General features: G+C 38.8%; 1 protein-coding gene across 1 annotated transcript in view; it reads left to right on the top strand.

Annotated features, from left to right (window-relative positions):
* The window catches only part of PCNX1 (pecanex homolog 1 (Drosophila)), an 82,714-nt gene extending 61,053 nt beyond the window's left edge, over positions 1–21,661 (top strand). The window contains 11 exon segments of the mRNA XM_017741779.1: positions 164–379; positions 765–1,018; positions 1,984–2,214; positions 3,578–3,678; positions 4,874–5,024; positions 6,698–6,928; positions 7,310–7,584; positions 9,250–9,491; positions 10,557–10,993; positions 12,371–12,511; positions 16,073–21,661. Of these exon segments, the coding sequence (XP_017597268.1) occupies positions 164–379; positions 765–1,018; positions 1,984–2,214; positions 3,578–3,678; positions 4,874–5,024; positions 6,698–6,928; positions 7,310–7,584; positions 9,250–9,491; positions 10,557–10,993; positions 12,371–12,511; positions 16,073–16,213 (2,420 nt within the window). The 3' untranslated portion in view covers positions 16,214–21,661.
* The last annotated feature ends 1,410 nt before the right edge of the window (positions 21,662–23,071 follow it).

Below are 23,071 nucleotides of genomic sequence, written 5' to 3'. Positions count from 1 at the left end.
TGGAGTAATTTTTCCTTAAAAAAAGGGGAAGTGGGGGTAGAGTATGACCTTGGAACAGCATTGCCATTAACAAAAACGTAGTATTCAATGTGAAGTAATAATTGACATTCAAGCTTGATGTTTTTCTGCAGTTTCACATAACCTAAATCCCCTCTTCCTGCAGGTTCAGATGATAACAACCTGAATTCTATCTTCTATGAACATTTAACTCGTTCCCTTCAGCACAGCTTATGTGGAGATTTGTTGTTGGGTCGCTGGGGAAACTACAGTACTGGGGACTGCTTCATTCTAGCCTCTGACTACCTCAATGCACTAGTACACCTTATAGAGATAGGAAACGGCTTGGTCACCTTCCAGCTGAGGGGGCTTGAATTCAGAGGTGAGTGTCCTAGACTTCCTTAACTGTGTGCACTAAAAAGTAGGCTTCTGCTTTGGAAACTGATGTTTTTTCAGTTCTTTCCTGTTAATAAATTGCTTTGAAAATGGCCTGTAGGGCCTCTTGATGCTCCTGTCACTTGATGCTAAGTCCCTCTTTCCATTTTAGTGCAACATGATTACTTGTTAGAGAAACCTAACTAAAATCAGATCCTAGAGTGATAAATTAAGCTATCTAAATCTTTTGTTTGTTGGCAGATAGTTCACTTAGTGTTAAAAGAATTTAATTGGAAATAAGTTGAATTTTAAAGTCTTCTAAACACAAGTTCACATTAAAACAATCTCATAAAGCATTCAACTCTTTCTTCTTTCCTCTGTTTTCTCCTAAGGAACTTACTGTCAGCAACGAGAAGTAGAGGCCATCACTGAAGGTGTAGAGGAAGACGAAGGTTTTTGTTGCTGTGAACCAGGCCACCTTCCTCACATGCTTTCCTTTAATGCTGCCTTTGGGCAGCGTTGGCTGGCTTGGGAAGTGCTTGTAACAAAGTATGTTCTGGAGGGTTACAGCATCACTGACAACAGTGCAGCTTCCATGCTTCAAGTCTTTGATCTCCGGAAAATTCTCACCACTTACTATGTGAAGGTATGGTTCGGATCAGTGCAGCCCGTGGAGGGAGGCAGGCTGGGTTACACCTGGGAAATGCTTAATGTCTTGAGCTCATAATGTCTGTCATGTGAGGATCATAAGGTGTGTTGATAATTACAGATGTATGAACACCTTCTTCAAAGGAGGACAGAGTTTGTTGTACTGATGGTGACTCGGTATCCTGGTGCATGAGCAGGACAATGACCCTGTAGTCTAGATCAGAGAGAGGACACCTCCCAGCTGAAGCTGGAATAGAACCTTTAAAACTGTTACCCAGATACAATAGCTCTGTTGTAAATGAGAAGTTGCTTAGTTTGTTTCTGTAGAGAAAGCTGAGCTGCTTTGGTCTTCATAAGCTGTCCAAACCCATCTTTGGTTCTTAAAAAAGAAACAAGCCCTCTTCTCCAGTTTTAAGAAGTCTAGGCCTCAGATCCTTTCAGATGATCAGTGTACTAATTGAGATCTTTCATAAACTACTCTCTTTCTGAGAGCTGAAAATTTTCAGGTTAAAATGTTTCCAAGATACTTATTCACACATGCACACAAGTTGTCTTCCCTAGCACAGGGGTCTTAAACTGTTTGGTATTTTAGCTTTTTGTAATTCAGAATTCTTTAGAAATTCAGTGTCTAAGTGTCCATGTTAACTAGATAAAAATTTCTATGTATTTGTTTTGTGCAAAAATTGCAGTGAGGATCCTATCCCCATCCTTTTTTCCTTTCCTTACTCCTTCAGTGTAGGCTTCAGAAATCCTGACAGTCTTTGAAAAATACTCCTATGCACCACCTGTATTGTGTTTTCTGTGCAAATCTGTTGCACCTGGGAGCTATAGAAATGCTACTGTGTATCACTTTGGTTCATTGTCAGGAAAAGAATGCAAATAAGTTGAAAACAATTGAGATTGCTGACTGGGTTTTTTTTTAATTGCAATACTGACTCATATTTTTAACTGCTACTGTTTCAGGGAATCATCTACTATGTCACAACATCCCCCAAGCTAGAGGAATGGTTAGCTAACGAGACAATGCAGGAAGGACTGCGGCTGTGCACAGACCGCAATTATGTGGATGTAGACCCAACATTTAACCCCAATATTGATGAGGATTATGACCACCGGCTGGCAGGGATCTCAAGAGAGAGCTTCTGTATGATATATTTGAACTGGATAGAATATTGCTGCTCTCGAAGAGAAAAGGTAAGTATGTGAGGAAAGCCATTCACTACTCTCGGATGGTGTTACGTTTTTCCTGTTGGTTTGACTTACAGATGGGTTTAATGCTGATTTTTAAAATAGGTATGTATAATTAAAGTATTTTGATTGAAGTGGTTTTGATCTTCCACTTTTGAGATCTGAATTTAATAAATTCTGTAAGTAGTGTATGGTTTAACCAGTTCATTAATGAATTTTATTTGCCAGCTCAAATCAACCAGTTGAATCTTAGGTATTTATCTACATGCAAAAGGGTATGTCTGCAGAATTGATGTTTTGTGCTTAGCGTTCACAAATCAACCCTAACTTAAACAAAAAAGCACCAAAACCAAAGTCCCTAAAACCCAAGATACATGTTGCGAGCTTGTAAGTCTTACTCCTTTCTCAGTGAACACACTATACCATTCCTTTGGACCACTGGAATTGTTGGCTCATGGAAACAATCGTCCCATATTCAGCCTTTTCTTCTTTCTGCAATCCTTCCACCTTTTAAATAGGAGTGTTAGTATGTTTGTAGAGGAATGCCCTGACTTCTTACTGTTTACAAAATAACTCTGTGGTGTAGTCAGATTAGTGTTGCCTTTGAGAATAAGCAGAATTCGACTGAGATTAAAGGGACAGGAATATAATTGGAATTTGCGTGTTTAATGAAGGATCCAAGACTTTAAGAGTTCAGTTTTGCTTTGGAGGTAAAGGATCAGTTAGAAGCCAGTTTTAACAGGGGTGAGACTTAAAGTCCTGTGGTCAAACAACAGCCAAAGAAAATGATTTCCCTCCAAAAAATGAACATGAAATATTTTGTATGTGTACTGAAAATCAGATTTAATCATTTAATTGAGTGATGCCGTTCGCTAGGGTATTATATACCCTGGCTATACTACTGGCTTTGAACTGAGGGCAGGTCTCCCCTAACTAACCCCTTGACTAAAGCTGTAGTCCAGGGAAGTTCTCAGGTAAATCAGGCTTAAATACTTCTAACCAGTGGTAATCCACTATATTCACTGAAAATATTTTTGTCTAAACCCCATGGTTTTGCTAATCAGCAGTTTGCCTACAAGATACACATACCCATGGGGAATGTAGCATACATCTGTTTAGCTAACAGTTTGTCTTGTTTCAGTTAATCTGTGTGTTTGCCTTTACAAATATTCTTAGGTACTTGTAAAACTCTTGCTCAGACTTTGAAACAGAATTGACTTTTTTAAGAGTAACTGCTGTGGTAGGTACATACACACGCTTGAGAACTGCTACGTTTGGGTCTTTTTACTCCTGCTGTCAGAATCATCTTTTTCAGTGGCCATTTCTTTATTCCATTCACCTAATTTATTTTTTCTTTTGTTATTACAAGCCACTGGATTCAAGTAAAGACTCACCCCTAGTGACATTGTGTTATGGACTGTGTGTTCTGGGGCGGAGAGCATTGGGAACAGCTTCACATCATATGTCTAGGTAATAAAACGTTGCTGTAAGCTTCCTGTCCTCAAAATCTGAGTTCTTAGATTAAGTTTTAGATGACTACCTTTTCATAGAAGAAATAGATAATTAATGTCATCTTTCCTTAAACTGGGCAGGTTTGCTGTGTAACTAAAGAAAAACAAATGAGGGAGAACTTGAATTTCAGCATATTGTTTTATTGAACTAATTCAAGATGGGAATTCTGGTATGGGTAAAGACCCGTTATAACCAATGGAAAAAAAAACCAGGAACTGATAGAGTTCTAAAAGTAAGCTCCATTTCCTGCATCAAGTAGATGTCCTATAGGAAGTAAGGGGAAGAAGAGAAAAGTTTCTTAAAATGAAAAACTGATATGCCTTGGTGGATGTTAGATGAGATTGTTGTGATAAATGTCACAGTTTAGCTGGCTCTGTGGCAAGCAGTTGTGGTTCGTACAAATCTTCAGCTCAATTCTCTTGTCATATGGCAACTTTCTTGAAGACTGACAGCCTCAACTCTAGAAAGCAAATGTAAAATACAGCTATAAGGTTCAGGAAATCACAAGGTGGTGGCTTAAAAAGAAGCATAATTGGATGTTGAAGCTATTGGTCAGCTGGGTGCTGACTATAAAAACTGTTCTACTTCATGTTCAGCGCAACTGTTAATTAATTCTTCTAAGTACCAGCCAGTTGCCTCTTGAAGGTTGTGCAGATATGGAGTTCTAAGATTTATTAGAGCATATTTGATTTTTCACTCTTAAGTTAGCTTAGTAATTGAAAACAATGCCTTTTAAGCGTGAAAAGTTGACAAGATTTTTATTTTGTTCTAAAGCATGGGCAATTGAAGTTGCATACCCTCTTTAACTGGTCCGTTGTGTTACATACCCTGAAAAATTTTCCCTTTAAAAATCTTCAGAATGAAATCAGGCACTCCTCATGGTGTTTCTGTTTACTTTAGTCCATGTAAATAGTCTGTTGCATGTATAGTTTGTTCATTACCTGTTCAGTGCAGGTAGACATCTAATGTACCAGATTTTTTTACACACACATCTTTTCCCTGTCTTATCCTGTAGCTTACCTTGGTAGAGAAGAATTGTGTGCCTTTCTGTGCAGCTCAGCATTTTCTGTCCTTTTCAGTGATAATAACTATGGATCTGTTTGTACTTCTGTTAATACTTGAGCTGTTTTCATGGTTTTTTCCCCTTCAACAGTAACCTGGAATCCTTCTTGTATGGCCTTCATGCCCTGTTTAAGGGTGACTTCCGTATATCTTCAATTAGAGATGAATGGATCTTTGCTGACATGGAATTGCTGAGGAAAGTAGTGGTTCCTGGAATACGGATGTCACTGAAGCTACATCAGGTGAGAGATTACACAGAAAGATATGTCTAGTCTTTTATTTCTGTGCATTTGTTCTTTTAAAACTAAGTGTCTGGGAGAGAGGAAAAAGAGGATGAGAATAAAAGGACTGTGATAGAAATTGACAACTGAAAACAAGGGAGCATTATGGTCTTGTCCTTTGATTTATTGTAGCTTTTGTGGAAGGTGATACCGAGGAAAAGGGAATGTTTATGCTCAGAGCTTGAAAATTACATTAACTGTAAATCAGAGAACATGTCAAGCATTGTTTCATACCTATCTGGAGACTTCCCTTATGAGCAGCTTCTCTCATATTTTCCCTCTCTTCCCTCCCCACACATATGTAATAGGCTTTAAGGTTATGCATTCAAAGCTGCACAGTCCTCTCCTCCAGTGGGAGTTGTTTTTCTTGTTCTTTTTACTCTGAAGTGTTGTAATCACAGGTTTCAGGTGAGAATGAGAATAAGCTGAAATTAGAGTTTCTTTGTAGTGAAGTGCAGGTGAAGATGAACAATCTCAAATTCTGTCCAGCCCATGTATTAATTCAGCAAGTACAAGAAAACATGTACTTATCACTTTAACAGTGATAAGCACTGTGTAAGGGGGGGAGAAGTGTTGGTATGCAAGAAGAATAGATTGCTTGAAAATCATAATAAATAAACAAATCTTAGTTGCAGTTTAAAAATTACTAGTTTATTTTTTTGCCTTCATTGCAGAGTTTGGAGTCCCCCAAAACTAGCAGTGATTGAATTAACTCATTCACGTAACACAAACTCTGAATTTAGCAGTGTGTGTGTTGGGAGTACATACAGCAAAGCAGAATAATTACAAAATCATTGTTGAAACCAGCAGAAGTACCACTTCAACAACTCTCTAAGTGTTCTCAGAGAGTTACTGTGCAGAATGGGTTTGATTGAAGTCAGAGAATGAAAAGTGAGAAAAATACAGATCACTCTAGCAATGAAAAGATAGAAGTTCTGAACATTATTATATTAATCTATGAAAGATTATTTTATTCACTTGTAGAGCATGAACGTACCCAGGCTTCAGTCAGTGTGGAAATTTAGCTATTAACCACAATTCTTTTTTAACCAGGAAGTAATGTTATCCAATACTGAATTGAACTTGCAGGTTTTGTGTTTATTTGACTGGCAGTAATGTAAGTTGTCTTGATAGTATCTGATGCTGAAAAGGTTTGTCATCAGGTATTAATGTGAACTTTTTAATAGTAAATATTGTTTTTCTTCTTACTGCTGTTTTCATATATAGTACAGTCTCAGTGAATAATCAGAGCTTTACTTAAGTGTGTTTTACAGTTGGAGGCTCGTGAATAAGAAGAGAAGCTAAAACTAAAAGGCTTCTGCCAACAGTATAAACAGATATAAATCTAGTGTAAAATTCACCTAGAAATTTACTTGAATCAGTGATAGGCAGGTCCTTCCAATTATTTTGGTTTTAAGTTAAAAAAGAAGCAAACACAAGCAAACAGAACCAATCTATTGTAAAATAACTTATCTTTAACAGTGTTCTTCAAGTAGGTATTTGATACTTTTGATGGCTAACTTTGTATAATGCACTGGTCATTTCAAAAGTTTGAGGTGTGAAATGTTCTATTTTTGTGTGGTTACATCTGAAATGTTAATCATACCTTATTGAACATGTATTATTGGAAACAGGATCACTTCACTTCTCCAGATGAATATGATGATCCTTCTGTCCTTTATGAAGCTATAACAACCCATGAAGAAAATCTAGTTATAGCACATGAAGGGGACCCCGCTTGGCGGAGTGCAGTTCTTTCCAATTCTCCGTCTCTTCTTGCTCTGCGTCACGTGATGGATGATGGCACCAATGAATATAAAATCATTATGCTCAATAAGCGCTATCTCAGTTTCAGGGTCATTAAGGTAAGCTTTGAGTATGTTTCACAATGTGACAGCAAGTTGTGGTGTATCTTAATCACTATACCGAACTGCTGCTTCAACTCAAATCTTGACTGTTTTGTTATTAGTAGGGCTGGTTCTTCTCATACAGTGCAAGTATTGTATCAGAAAATCAGTTCCGTCTCACTTAAAATGTTATTTCTCATCCTATTCTTAGATTTGTTTATCCTCACTGTTGCAGCCTGTGTGCCTAAGTTCAGCCTGTTAAAGAACTGCGTACGAATGTGTGCAGTTGTGCAGTGCAATTACTGCATATGCTCACGAAGGCTTTGGTATAACACAGCAGTCACCACATGCTTTCATTGCTTCACTTTCTGACACAGCCTCTCTACTTGGCTTTTGCAGGTGAATAAGGAGTGTGTGCGTGGCCTGTGGGCAGGACAGCAGCAGGAGCTTGTCTTCTTGCGTAATCGTAATCCAGAAAGAGGAAGCATCCAAAACGCTAAACAAGCTCTGAGGAACATGATCAACTCCTCTTGTGACCAGCCAATTGGATACCCCATCTATGTCTCACCTTTGACTACTTCCTATTCAGATAGTCATGAACAGCTAAAGGACATTCTTGGTGGAGCCATCAGCTTAGGAAACATCAGGAACTTCATAGTGTCTACATGGCACAGGTGAGCCGAGGAAAAGGATTCTCATTAGTACGTGTTCATGCTCTCATATTCCATTAACTAGTCTTGTACAGGCCCAACACAGCATAATTTATAATACTCAGTCACATAAAAATAAATCAGTCTTGACTTTTATTTTAGGCACATCAGTAACATATGGCAACTGCTTTGGTGCAGGATTAATCTCCAAGGCTGAGTAATACACCACAAACTATGTAAATGAGAGCTCAGAGGAAACAGGACGAAGTCTAGATGTAGGAACTGCAACTTCAGGTTTAATGTTAGGTCTGATAATGAGAGACAATGCAACTTCTGTACTGGTTTTTTTCAGTACCATTGCTTTTGCAGTCTATAATACCATCTTTACAGAATGGTACAGTTTGGTAGGGTTCCTGTTTGGCAAATATTTAGCATGAAAATACCTGTATTAATGTTGTTAGGGCATGCTCATACATAGTTAATGCAGGCTTTAGCTGTTGTTCGAAATCACACAAGTGCTTATATGTTATATAATGCTTAAGGTTAGCACCAGAACAAGTAACTGGAATGATAACATAATAATTTCTCCATGTGACCCCTGGGTAATCCAGTAAAACTCATGCTGTGTTTTATAGGCCATGAGAACTTTTACTGCACTTCTGGTCCTCTATGACAGTGGCTCCAAAAGCAACAGTGGCAGCAGTGTGGCGTTCAGAAATGTGTGTCCCAGTTCTTACTAGTTCCAGGAGCTGGTGCCCTAGTCTGAGCAGTCCTGTAGCTGTTCTGATGGTCGTATTTATCTTAAGACATCTGCAGCACATCAGAACAGAACTTGCTGCTTCACCCAGAGTGCCAAAAATGCCACATTTACCGCAGTCTGTGGTGTTTGTCTCCTGCTGCCACCAGCTTGTCCAACTTGATAGAATAACAGGTGAAAGTATGACACACAACAGTATTTGAATCCAAGGTGTTTATGCTTCAGGAAAAGAGAAATGTAGAGTAGGAATTGAAGGCAGAAGGAAATGTGCTGTGGTTGTTATGTCCTTTTGAATTAGTGTAAACAATGTGGTGAAAAAACTGTGTGGTTATGTATATATGTACTGGAAAATGGTGGCTAACCTTCTGTCTGAATGTTCAGTATGTGCTTGAATGATGTGTGTCAATAGGGGATACACATCAAGTCACCCCAAGACAGCTTCAAACAGTTGTGAGTGCATTACTGAATGTAACAGAAGCCAAATATATTAAAAATCCAGCATTCTTTCCTTGCTAGTCTGTGTAGACAAAGGTCTTGCATTGTAACAGTTATACATGACTAGTGTGTTAAGTGGCTTAAGTTTACTAAACTGTCCTAAAATAACCAGGATGTTCTATGAGCATTTTAGAGTTAAAATTGTATCACTTTGTTGTAATTCAGAGGTAGCATAATTTTTAAAAAGCTGTTTTATATGAGCATTTGACTTGTCATAAATAACTGTTATTGAATAGCTGTCATGAAGAAAATCGCAATCTCTTAGAAGCATTTATATTTGCAAAGCATATTCTGAGAAAATAAAGTCAAGTTTTAACTGATTTTCGGAAGTGCTGTGGATTGTGCTGAGTGAAGCCTTTTGCTTGTCATGAAGCATTTCTTAGAATCCTAATGATTAGAAGGCCTACCTTAATGTATCAATTGCATTGTGTTTCCAGACTAAGGAAAGGCTGTGGAGCTGGCTGCAATAGTGGTGGAAATATTGAAGATTCAGATGCTGGAGGTGGAGCTTCTTGCACAAGTAACAATGCAACGATCAATGAGTCACAGAGCAGCATGTCACAAGGAGGAGGGAATGCACCTACAGGGCAGGGACCTGGAGCAGTACAGCACCCTCCTGTTGCAGCTCATCCCACAACTTTTCCTGCAGCTCATCCACCAACTCATCCCTCCACTCTGGGTAAAGTTAAAACAAAGAAACAACTTCATACAAGTTCAATCCTATAGCCAGAACAGGCCTTTTAGCTCTTTGGCCTAAGTTAAAAGAAAAAGCAAACAAAAGTGATGTGATTTTGTGTTGTGTTAAGAGCTGCTGGATTCATCTCAAACTGCAGTACTGTTTTATGCAATGCAAAGTTCCCAAACAGATCTGATAAATAGAGGTATAGTTGTGCTGACAAAATAGATTAAATAACTTTTTATAACAGGTTTCTACAGACTGGATCTTTTCACTTCTGTTGTATTGTCTGCAAATGTTGATCTCGTAATTTTTTGGAATATTTATAATATCTAGACAGTGAAACAAATTCTCTTTATTTGCACAGTATTCTAGCTGAATCTATCCAAGGGTCCGCAGTGATCTGTAGTTAAGGAGGTGACAAACATTAAAGCTTTCAAAGCTTTAAAAAGTCTTTCAAACACTGCCTTTACTCAGAAAGAAAACATACATGTATGTAGTTGAATGAACATAATTACATCTATCAGCTGAGGAGAGGTATCTGCAAATATTTACGAAAAGCAATTACACCCATGCTTGTGAACTGCAATTTCTGGTTTTAAGTGTATTAAATTCTGAACTTGTTTTAAAACAGCTTTTGTTCTAACAAATTTTCTGACCCAAACTTTGAATGTGTAATCAAGCATATTAAGAAAGAATAGTCAGTATTTTGAAACATGGGCATCTGTACCTGCCTTATTGCCTTAAGTATGGTAAACTGAAGTGTTAATATTAAGTAACAAATTGTTAATGCAGCAAGTGCAAGACTGAAGCGTTTTTCAAGGTACTTCTCTGATAGGGATTGTGAACTGAACAGATGAAATTCTGAGATAAGATGAGTGGAATATATTGAAATGTTCTGCTATGTGAGATGCAGCAGAGATCTTCTGCAATACATCTATTTCAGATGATGTTGGTTAGAGCCAATCAGTTTTGTATATCTGTGCACTAAAACATTTGTGTGTCGGCAATCTGTTGTGTGTGGGAGGCTTTATCAAACTTTCCTGATTCTGTATCTTTTACTTTTAGGCACCAGTCACAGCTCTCACTCTGTGCAGTCCAGCCTTGTCAGACATTCCCCTGCCCGTGCCTCAGTAGCTAGCCATTCATCCTATTGCTACGGCAGCCGTCATTCATCTCTTCGCACATCCACAACAGGCTTTGTGCCTTGCCGGCGCTCTTCCACCAGTCAGATATCCCTTCGTAACCTCCCATCATCCATCCAGTCCCGCCTATCTATGGTGAACCAAATGGAACCTACTGGCCACACTGGGGTCAGCCTGCAGCATGGACTGCCCTCTTCTAGCAGCTCCAGCCAAAGCATCCCAGCCTGTAAACAGCATGCCCTTGTGGGCTTTCTAGGGACAGAAGGAGGGAGTAATGCAGCTGAAACTCAGTCAGGTGGCAATGCAAGCCCTGCAAATCAAATGCAAGCCAAAAAGGATGACGTTATTTACAGAATCCAGGTGAATAGTCTAGAAGAACAAGTTAACCAATGTTTCCATGTGCTTTTATTAGTTGTTCCTTTGTATGTTATTGAAATAGCTACTTTAAAATACACATTCTAGAATATCTTGTATAAAGTTTCTGTGCAGTTATGTTTGGAGAATTAATGTAGAGAAAAGATTTTCTGGACAAGCAGCCTTTCCTGCATGCTCCTTGTTTACATTATTTTTGTTTTGCTGTAGTGGAGCTCTGAGAATGTCAGTGGAACTCAGTTCCAGTTCATACTTAGTTTACCTTTTACACGTTACAGTAGGTAAAGCTACACAGCTTCGTTTGCAGGGTAGAAAGCTTTTTTCTTTGAAGCCAAGTAGATTTTCCACAAAAGTAAGTGTAAAAATACTTGCTTTCATTTTCATTTGTATTTATTCTTTGATTATATCCACTTCAGGGTTTACTGAGCAGCAAACAGTACACTATTGACTAAGTTAATCATGGCAGCCTTACTTGTTTTGTGAAAATCCAGAAATTTGTATTCTTGCTTTCTTAGCTGTTTATTAGCCCCACATACGTGTCTTTGGCATTATACTAGTGGGAAACCTCAAGAAGTGTATTTAAGAGATTAGGTCATAATAACCAGGATTTCATTGCTGATACCACCTCAGTTTAGAGTAATCCTTAGTAAATTGCATCATAGTGGGCAAAGTTAATTTAATTTTTCAGGTCTGTGCTTAGTAGCTTTTGTTTGCAGGCAAGGGCCCTTTTATGAAGCTGCTTACTAATCCTCTGTGTGAGGAGGATAAAGTGGACGTGTGCCCTTGGATAGTGGACATTATGAAGTTCTCTCTGTCCTTAAATAGGAAGAATTTTTCAGGAGTTTTCTCCTGCTTGCCCTGTGGAGAGGCCAGTTTACTTCAAAACACAGGGTGGGTCTCAACTAACCATGCTAGTAGATAAATACTTCTTCTGCCTAACAAAGAATTCCCCAAGACCATGTTTCTTAAGATACTCTGTAAGAAGTAATGAGCCAATTTTAACAGCTCATCATCACTTAACTTTTTCCTGCTACTAGACTGTGTGCTGCCAGTGCTCATGTTGTGCCAACTCCCCAATCCTGCCATGAGCTAGTATAACTGAAAGAAGTGGGGAAGGGACCCAGAGCTGTTGCTTCAGTCAACTGGCATATTGTCAGCTGTGTCTGAAACCACAGCATCATTTCCAAATTCAGTGCTGTTTGGGCTTGGAGAGCCTGGAGCTTGAGTTTCCAACCTTGAAATTGGTCAGAAATCAATTTCAGTGGGTTAAAGTCAGTTATCTGGAATTATGTAAAAGGTTACAGTTTATCTGTTTCTTTTAAATTTTGGCTGAACTAACAGTCAAAACTCAATTCCTACTTATAGTTAATGGATCCCAGTCAAGTACTGGAAGGTATCAACGTGTCAAAAAGGAAAGAGCTGCAGTGGCCAGATGAGGTGATACGGCTAAAAGCTGGAAGAAACAGCTGGAAAGACTGGAGTCCTCAGGAAGGCATGGAAGGCCATGTAAGTTTTGCTTAGAAGTTGACAAGCTAACCTTAAAAAAAAAAAAAAAAAGCAAAAAAAAAGCAGTGTCTTGATTCTGTGGCAGTCTGCCAATATGTCAATGCCAAAGATCAGTGTAGTGGTTAAGTTAGATCAGCAGCTGTCCTCAAAATCACTGTTGCTGGAAGAGCAGGTTTAGAATCCTAATTTGAAGCAGAGGGATATTTCTGCGACTCTGTGCAAAAGATGCAAGATGATGTTTCGAATGTTGTCAGCCACCTCTCCTTCCTTGCCTTCTTTCAGCTCTTGTCATGATCACTCAGGCATTGCTCTCATTCATCCAACCTTCATTTTCCTGTCTTTAAACTGCCAATCCTTGAACAAATAAGGAAGATCAATTTACTAACAAGTCCGTAACTGAAAGATTAACAGTATTTCGTTTTAAATTATTCTGATCAAAATAGAGCCAAATAAGATTGTCTTTGGATGTCTCTTTGTTATATAACAGATACATGATAGGTGTTTGCTTTCCTTTAAGAAGAAAATCTCTTCTAACTAAAACTTGTCAAAGCCCATGACATGAAATTCCATCTCTCTTTTCCCTAGCAATGTTACATCTGCATTTTATAAAAATTGACTGCATTGGCTAGAAAACTTATCTCCCAATTTAAGCTCCTTTTATGGGCAAAAACCCCGGTGTGGTCTTTGAAGCTTTTTGATTTTTACTGAGGTGCACTTTTTTTTTTAAGATCTTGATGTCTGTAAAGATGCTCTAGTATTCTTTGAGTGATAGAGGGAGGAGTCATTGACACTGTGTCTGTATTGGTTCATCAATAAAACTGTATTTTCATCTGGAATATATCTGTTTTGAAGAAATTTCTGACTGCTTACATCAGTTGGAGGCATTGTTTATAAATTGCATTTAGGGATAGATTTTGCCATTTGAAGGTCCACACCACTGTGGATATATGTGCAAACTTGAGGTAAGAAATGGAGATACACCAGTAACACAGTATATGCTGTATCTACCTTGCTGTTTTATCTACATGAAGAAAGGGCCTCAGAAACACAATTATTCATGGAAGAAATCTATCAGAGTTGACAGTCCACTTTTAGGACAGTAGGGTTATGTTGTAGGTAACACCTGTGAGTAGAATGCTGTTGTAAATGTTCAGTTATGTTGGGTTTAGATGTACTGTTGCAGATCAAGAATATCATAAAGATGGTGAATGTAAAGAGTTTTACTGAAACCTGTCCTCTTGCCTGGTGTCACTGGACAATTTTTTCAGGAGTTTGAGAGTGTGTTTTGTGAATTGCAGCATGCTGACATGTAGAGTGACTGATGCTGAAGAAAGATTAAGAGGATTTAAAAGTCAGAAGAAGCTGCTGTTCTGAATGCTTCTCATCTATTTTTGGTACAGCATAAGGGCAGATTTTTTTGGAAGAGTGTCTTTTAACCCAACAAGAAAGGGAAGAAAGCACAGATTATCCTGTTTGTGATAGGAGGAAAGGATTTAACTTGATGACATAGTTTCCACTGCCTGCTTCAGCTGCCTGTGGTTAAACATACTAGTATCAGTTAAAGCTCTTAGGACAATATTCCCTTTCTGATCCTGTGGCTGCGGTCCTTTCTGCAAATAGGCAGAAATGATTCTTACCTGCTGAGTTGCTGCTCATCAAGCAGTTTACCTTACATCTGCTCTCAGTATGAAGTTCAGCACTCAGTAGTTTAAGACTTTGCTGCTACACAGAAAAAAGCGTTTTTCCTAACTTAGCTTCTTATCTTGCTAAGTGTGCTATACAGTGTGTATATAAGGCAGAAAGATATTATAAGGTTTCTTCAAGGAAATTACATTTAGGAGTCCTCTTTGTAATGTAGCTACTTTTTCCAGATTTTGAGAGGGTATGCCCAGCATTATCTTTTCTATGATACATGATGCTGGGGTGTAGAAGAACCCTTTTCCTCCTGGAGATTCTTACCACCTCTCGGCTACCTAGTGACATAATTTTTCATGTTGTCAGTCACTTATAGGGACCAAATAAATACCAGTCATGATAGAAGAGATGGTAAAACTGAGTGTGGGAATATGGCAGTGGTGAGTTTTAATCTGTGTACAACTTTTTGCATATACACAGGTTTTTAAGGAGCCATGATACTGATGCCCTTAGCTATCTCAAAGGCAGCAGTTTTAAGTTGGACAACAAGGATATAGTACTTGAGACTTCACTGGAAGACTTTTTATTGTGTCTGGGGATAGGATATTCCTGGCCTCATTTCACAGAGCAGTGTAAAAAGTTTATATGGACACACTTTGAAGTCAGACTTGAACAGACCACTTAAGTATCACAGTGTTGCATCAAAGAGGAACTAAAGATTCCATGCTTCCCTGGTTAAAATTCTCTCCCTGTATCTATGCAGCATAAATCTCATGCAATGGACAAAGCTAAATGTCCCTCACCCAGTGTTAGAGAAATTGTCAGCTGTGTATAAAGAAGATAAAGTGAGTCTCTTGGATTTGATCTTGGAAAACTTGTGGGGTTGTTTTTCTTTTTTTTCCCCTTGATATCTTTAGGACTCTTGAAAACTTCACTCTCGTGGAATTTGTAAAAATTAGTTTTACTTGCTTTTTGACTGACTTTGTCTTGAATTAAGGGTTCTTCTCCAACAGTTGGAAAATTTTAGATAATCCTATTTCTATGAAGCTGACAATACTTAGACCTGTGTTAATGGAGCATCCTTATGGTTCCTTTGAGGCACCCAGAAGTTAAGGGTGTGTTTTTATGGAAGCAGCTGAGCAGAGACGTGCAAGGTCATACAAGGGCCTGTATGAAAAGGGACTTTCTGGCAGTCAGTATCAGGCAGGATCCTTGGAAGCAGCAGATCAAAATACCTAAATTCTGTAGATCCAAGGGAGTATGGTACAGTAATTTGTAGCACTGTTTCTGAACCCCTTCTTTGTAATATTTATAATTTAAAATTATCTTTGAATAACTTAATTTAGAAGATCAACCTTGAATTTACAGTGCATAGGAAACAAAATTAGGGCAAGGGCTTTAATTTGGAAGAAACAGTAGTGTACACCTGACTCCTGGTAAACTGCAGTTCTGTGCTGCACGACACTGAGGTATTTTAAGGTTATAATAATTAGAACATCAAAATATCCCAAATCTGTATGTGTGCACTTTTTTCAATTGCTGCTCACTTTGGATGAACTGTTGGTTCTGATCTGGGTCAAGTTGTTTGTTCCTACTCAAATCTAAATCAGACTGGCTGTTCTCAGGTAAGGAGGCTATTCTCACAGTTGGACTCAATGATCGTACAGGTCTTTTACAAGCATTTAGGTTGTAAAAGACCTAAATGTGATTTTAAGCTGCAGATCTTCAGAAATACTTCAATGTGCAGCTTTGGGGGTATGCTGTCACTGAAAAATGAACAACTATGTCAGTATAGCATCTATGTTTTTGCTCCTTCGTCCCTGTAAGGGTCTTGATCCTTGATCTGATATCAGCCACAACTTTGATATGACAGCTCTCTCTTTGGAGCTTACATTTCATTATACTTTGGGTTTTTTTTCCCCCTAGGTGATTCACCGCTGGGTGCCTTGCAGCAGAGATCCAAGTAGTCGGTCACATATAGATAAAACCATCCTGCTGGTTCAAATTGAAGATAAATACGTTGCTGTTGTTGAAACTGGAGTCCTTGAACTTGGGGCTGAAGTGTAAATCTCTTTGAGACTGAAACTTCCCCTTCTCCAATGGTTCGGAAGAGAGAAGGGTCCAGAAGAAGCAGCTCCCAGGACATGAAACTTTGGTCCGGTTGTAGGAAAGGACTTGAAACACAGATTTGTCTAAGTCCCTTTCCTCAAATAAACAAGTGTAAGAAATTTTTTAAGTTGTTAGCTGCTGAAGAAACATTTGCATGAAGGATAGATTTGTTGAGACATATCTTTTGTTTATAAATTTTGTTATGCATTGCGTAATGCTTTAAATCAACAAACTTTTCAGTTCTAAGATCAGAGCACCTCATATTTTTCTAATTGTTTTGCCAAAAATTGCCATGTCTTGTCACAGAGTGCGTGGAATTCATCCACCTTATTTTAATGAAATTGACTACAAACCTTCAGTTTGGTGAAACAGTGTAAGGGTTTCAGGTGTGGCAAGAAGAGACTGAACAGATGTATAGATTCTTATTCCTTATGAGCTAAACATTAATGAGAACTGCACTAATTTTTTTACAGCAATGCACTAAAAACAACCCTGAGATTGCTGAGAACATTTATTTATATATATAAATATAAGTATATAAAATACCATTATTTAAATTGCCTTTGGGATTAATCCCCTCCCTCTCCATATACATGTTGATGGTAAGGGCTGTGCCATGGGTTTGGTTCTATGTTCTGTATTTCGTACAAGTGCATTTGCTGCATCCTCTTCACAATAAATGGTAAAATAACAAATGTGTAGAAAAGCACCTGAGTATCCCTGTACTACATCAGACTTTATTGTGGTGGCAGTGGTACCTCAAGCCTGTACAACACGTCTAGCTTTAAAGTGGGCCCCAGTATGACTTTCCATCTGTCTTCCCTTCATCAGCCATGGATGCTTTGCTTCTTTACACCCAGAGCTGGCTGTGTTGTTTCACTGGCTCTTCTCTGGCAAACACGGTGGTTTTAGTTTCGTAGTGGGAGGTGCAGGTCCATGATTACTTCACGGATGCTTGAAGGATTTTTTGATTCTATCCAATTTTAAAAGAAAAAATAGCAACAACAAAACTCCCTAAACAAAACAAAAAAAGTACCAAACGAAACTTGACTTCTGCTTTTAAAGATCTTTTATAGAAGGCACAGCCCTAAACTTGTATCAGTTTTACCACCTTGCCTTTTCTTTCCCTTTAGTCTTCATTCTTTTCTATGACTTGAATTTTATTTTCTGTGATTATATATTCTATGTAAGTGTAATTTGAGTATTTATAACTGTGAAGTTGAATTATTCATGTGTTACATATCCTAGGTTTTATTGTATTTTTTTAAAAGTGTGTATTCAGGGAAACAAGTAACTCAGAACTATCATGGGAGTGTGAGAGGGAAACTGGTTTGTTCTTGACTTGCAGTTCCTATGACTCACTTTTCTTAATCCGTAAGAAAAAAATGTACCTGTTGTGATTGTTTCCTGTTTCTGACCTGTAATTATATAGGACTCTGGGGAAATTGCATACAGTACTAGCTTTTGGGAGCAGCCATCTTCTTCCCAGTCACTTCCACTTCTTTATGTGTATTGTAACTAGAAGAGACTTCTGATATACCACAGGGGTTATTGTAATTAATTCTCTGACATCAGAGAAACATTGTCCATTATGTACCTAATGTAAGAGTGAAATTATATGGGATAAGAAAAAAGGAAGAAACAGCTACTTAAGAAACGCTGGTATTCCAACTCGAGTCACTGTATGCCATCTAGGCATGAAAGGGTAAGTCTGTGTGCCTGGTAGCTACTCAATTCCAGTTACTGTTCCCAGTAAGTGATACTGGGACCTTGCTTGCATCATTGATTATGCAAACTTGTCCTCGAAATGCTGTGCATCTTAGAGTTGCATATTGCTATTCAGTTTATTCATACACAGTCCCATTTAATCACGGTATAAATGCACAGATCTGCCACCCTTAAAACTATGTGGAACAGCAAAATTATTTATCATATGTACACATTATAGAGTAGTTGAATTCATCTCCTGCATATGTGAAAATGTAGTACAGTAGATGAAACTTCTGTAGCGGTCTGGTAATGCTGCTATCAGGAATGAAGAAAATGTATAAGTTTTGAATTGAAGGCCTCTTAGTTAAGGTTTTATTCTTTGTCCATCCTTTCAGGTAAATACCCATTTGATTAATTAACCCTCCAGGTTTTCTGTATCATTGGAAACATTGCTTCATTTTAAAGGGAGAAGTTTGTTTGAAAATAAGCCCCTATTTGACATTAGTTGCACAGGGTTGGTTTTTTTTGCTGTGGACTGAAGCCTTGAGGTAAACAAATGACTGAAAACCAAAAAACATAGTTTAGGTTTTTTTGCTTTGTTTTTTTTTTAAACCTGACTGAAACAGCTTTCAGTATGTTAACCCTGACAGAACAATCTCTCTCTCTTTGGGGCAAGGTAAGGACAATGTGCATTGCTGGTAATAGACATGATTGGAATTAATGGCTTGTTAGTGTGGAAATTTTAGCACATATGTGTATCTGCCTGGAATTCAATTGGCAAACAGCAGACAGGGAAAGAGAGAGACTCTTTTTTTAAAAGCAAAGAGAATTGAAGAATATTTATATTTTTTATAAATCATAAGGTTTTTGGTGTGCTGCCTTCAGGAGATGGATTTTAATGTGGACAGCTAAAAGGTGAACACTTCCTTTCAGGTACGCAGCTAACATTTGTTGTGAAGCCATTCACATAGTGCTCATGCCTGTTCCAGATCTGCTCAACAGAAACCACCTAGTTGAAATTTCACTCTTCCATAAGGCTTTGGAAAATTAACTCCTTAAAGTTTTTCCTGAACTCATTAAGATTCATATATGATTGTATCTTGGTTTGTACAGAGTTTGTGTTTGGTTTCCAGTGTGCAAGTGACAAAAATGTTTGTTTTTTTCTAACTCAGAATCACACAGAATTAACTAGGTTGAAAAAGACCTTTGAGATCATAGAGTCAAAGGACTGAATACCACCTTGTCAACTAGACCATGGTACAAAGTGCCACATCCATTCTTTTCTTAAACACCTCTAGGGATGGTGACTCTACCACCTCCCTGGGCAGCCCATTCCAGTGCCCATCCACGGCTGCTGTGAAGAATTTCTTCCTAATGTCCAGCTTAAACTTCCGCTGGTACAGCTTAAGAGTGTGTCCTCTTGTCCTGTCACTGGTTCCCTGGGAGAAGAGGCTGAGCCCCACCTGGCTACAGCCTCTTTTCAGGGAGTTGTGGAGAGTGATAAGGTTTCCCCTGAACCTTCTCCAGGCTGAACAACCTCCTGCCCGGCTTCCTCAGCTTCCTTATAGGATTTGTGCTCCAGAGCCTTCACCAGCCTTGTTGCCCTTTATCTGGACGCATTTGAGCATCTCAATGTCCTTCTTAAATTGGGGGGCTCAGAACAGGACACAGCACTCAAGGTGCAGCCTCACCAGTGCCAAGTACAGGGGGACAATCACTGCCCTGGTCCTGCTGGCCACACTGCTCCTGATAAAGGCCAGGAGGCCTTTGGCCTTCTTGGCCATGTGGGCACACCTCCCCACAGGATAGATCTGTCTGTGGAAACTTCTGTTCTAGATGGAGATGATTTCATCTTTTGTTTTATTTTCTTGGCCTTTGTCTTGTTGTGTAATACTCTTCTGTTGTAAGGGTGGAAAAGATGGGCATTTTCTAGTGAGTCCTGTCAGTCCGAATTGAACCTTATGACAGAGCAGAATTTTTTAGATCTTTCTAGATTTTCATGAAAACCCATATAGATGATTGCTTTTACTCTGTCCACTTGCTTTGTGATATTCTCTTGCCATAAGAACATTCTAGTTAAGTCCTCCTGTTGTAGCTTCCAGGAAGATCCCAGTCTATTTTCTTTCTCTTAGATTTCTTTGGAGGTGGTATCTGTGTACATATGTAAGGACTTCCCTAAAACACTCAGTTGGAGAAAAGGGCTTGAAAACCCCATGGATCAGATTATGTTCGTTAGTAAAAATGGCTATTACGTGATTTCTTAAACCCTCTTCCTATTTCACTTCTCTGTGAAATCTTTTAAAATGTTCTGTTTAAAACAAAAACCTAGAACTGTGTATGTGACACCACTGATGACACCTAGACTTCTGGGCTACTTGGCAGTGTATGATACTAGTGCTGGATTCTGGGGATCTCTCTCATGGTTCAGCATATGTGAAATGGTTTCAGAGTTTGGGGAAGATGATGGTGGTTGATCGTTTTTTGAGGTAATTCCTTGGCTGAATGGCCCTACAGCCACTTTGCCTGGGACATCTGGCATGTTTCTGAGCGGTGATGTCAGTTTTCCGGTCAAGAGTGTAGTTACCACCAGTCATTCCTCATCCCATGTTCACAATGCCTTTGGGAACTGAAGAACTCTTTGAGAAGCCTGGATGACTGGTGAGGTGACAGATGAAGACTTGTGGCACAGGTCCTTGCCTTTGGCAGGAGGCCATAAAGTTTTATCTGGATGTGGGCAAGCAGTGGAAGAGATGCCTTATGATTGATTCAGCTTTCTCTGATAATGCACATGCCACCATGCAACCTAGGGGTGTAGATAACAAAGACACTGCTTTAAAGATCTATCTCAATTACAGAAGTCTCCATTCACAAAATGGAGCTGGATAAATTGCATTTCTTACCATTAACAATATTATTCAACTTATATTGGATTTGGGGTTGACTGACCACAGGTTTTATGTACTTAATTTTATTAAGGAATTTTATACCTATTATATAGGCATCTATTCTTTTCTTGTCTGGCTTGCTATTTGATAATCTAATGCAGTACATTCAGTGGCGCTGGACTCTTTCAGAAATTGTACTGGTAATTCCTGGTGCCTTAGTAAAAAAGTGGGTACATAACACCTTGGTGGAAGGTAAAGCATGTGATTTGTTTCACCCCAGCATGATATGCATATTTCTAAAAAGGTGATTAAGATGGCTGCCCCAAAAGATTTTGGGAGTATACCTACATCACTTGGTCATGAACATTTGAATATGAGCAATTTTTATGAATTCTGGTATGTACAGTTTGAATAGATAATCCCAGTACACTTAGGCCACAACTTTGAAAGATGGCAATCAAATAGCTGGATATGTAACTTCTTACACAGATGCCCCTGAAAGCTTGACAATAGCTGCTGGTTAGGAAATGGAGAGGGGAGTAGAGCATAAATGAGAGGATGGCTTTGGTTTTTAATGGACAATGAAAATATATATTGCCTCTACCAGCAAACGGTTACTTTGCCAGGGATAGGGATATATGTACCTGCGTGTCTGTGAGTGTGTATGTGTCTGCGTGTGTTATTGGAAACAGCCTGTAAATATTGTAGCTGTTTAAAATGGAAAAGGCAGAGAGTTTTTTTGCAACATGTTGCAGCAAAAGGACAGTATTGACAGTGGAGAAACACTGAGAAATAAAAGAACCTTTTTTCACTTGTTGTCATTTATTGCACGATTACATTTTCGTAAGATGTCATTCTCACAAATTCCCTATAAAGGACTATTTTAAGTTTACTCAAACCATCCTTTAATGAAGGATTCTCGTGTTTAAAAAATGTCTTTTGTAGCTATGCAAAGAGTAACCTCAGCTCTTCCTATTTTACTGCCAGCATCATCCCTGTTTTCATGCTTTTACATAAATAAGTGCCACATGCCCTCTCTTTTCCAGTTAAAATGTTTTGTCTTTGTTGAAGCATTTTCTCTATCAGTGATTTCCCTTCTCTTGAATGTTTTTCAAAGCCCAGAACAGTCTTTTACTGTCTTTGTGCTCCATAATTTTTGTTCATCATACTTCACAGGGAAATACCTTACCTAGTGTGGTTTAATCAGTCATTTCTAATTTTCTGCCATCCTTGATCTGATAGCCAAGTGCAGCATTGGGTGAAGTCCTGATGACCACGGTGCTTACATGAAGCACTTTTTGATACAGTGATACTAGTTTAAAAATACTCAGCTGCTGTCTCTCCAGGACATTCTCTCAGTATTTCACACTTGTCCAGGGACAACATTATCTTATCCCTTACAGTTTGAAAAAAATCATTTGTAACATAAACAATGGTGATTGGACAGCCCTCGGTCTTTAAAGATTGGATGTTTCCTTTGTATAAAACCTAAACACAGCATCTGCAACTTTTCTTCTCCTTGTCTGTGAGGCTTGACCCACAGCTGTTTCAGGCCTCAATTTAAGAATGAGAGAAGAGCACAAATAGAGCAAGTGTTCTTAAGGAGAAACAACTCTTTTTTTCTTAATGTGAGTAAGTGAGTCTCAGTGAAAAAGATTAAAAGTTCTGTAACTGTTGTGTTCATAAGCAGCAGCTGAGCTTTCAGTTGCCAATGTCAAAAAAGGATGAGCAGCACTTCCACACTGATTTAGGGGATGGCAAAGGCTAAGATTTTTACTGTAGTCCACTGTTACTTGCTGTTGGTGTCAGCTGAAGGCCTGCAAATGGTAAAAATGGGGGGACCAGAGCCCTGGTTAGTGGTTGGAGGCTACTTCTCATGGTAGTTTGGCCTGAGAGAAATCCAGTTTGCGTACTCTTGAGACACTCAGTTGCTGTGAGCCTGTCTAGGACCTGGGAGCAGGGTCTTTGCTTCTACAACACCCGCCTGGTCTATGTGAGTGTAATGCCTATTGCATGGCTTCTTTGTATTGCCAAAGATGGTCCTCTATCCTATTTTTAACCGGCCTTCCTCTGACCCATAATTCTTGTGTAGAAAGATGATACTTGGCTTCTGGCACTTTTTAGATTTCTTTGGTTGGATCAGTTTATGTGGATCTTCCTCTGTTCATCAGAAAGTGGTTTGGGTTTCTTTCGGAGCTCCCGCGGCAGAACACCGTGTCCT

The sequence above is a fragment of the Corvus brachyrhynchos genome, unplaced genomic scaffold (genome assembly GCF_000691975.1).
Source record: "Corvus brachyrhynchos isolate BGI_N302 unplaced genomic scaffold, ASM69197v1 scaffold115, whole genome shotgun sequence".
In the NCBI taxonomy this organism is placed as follows: Eukaryota; Metazoa; Chordata; class Aves; order Passeriformes; family Corvidae; genus Corvus; species Corvus brachyrhynchos.
This window is presented reverse-complemented; position numbering and strand designations above follow the sequence as displayed.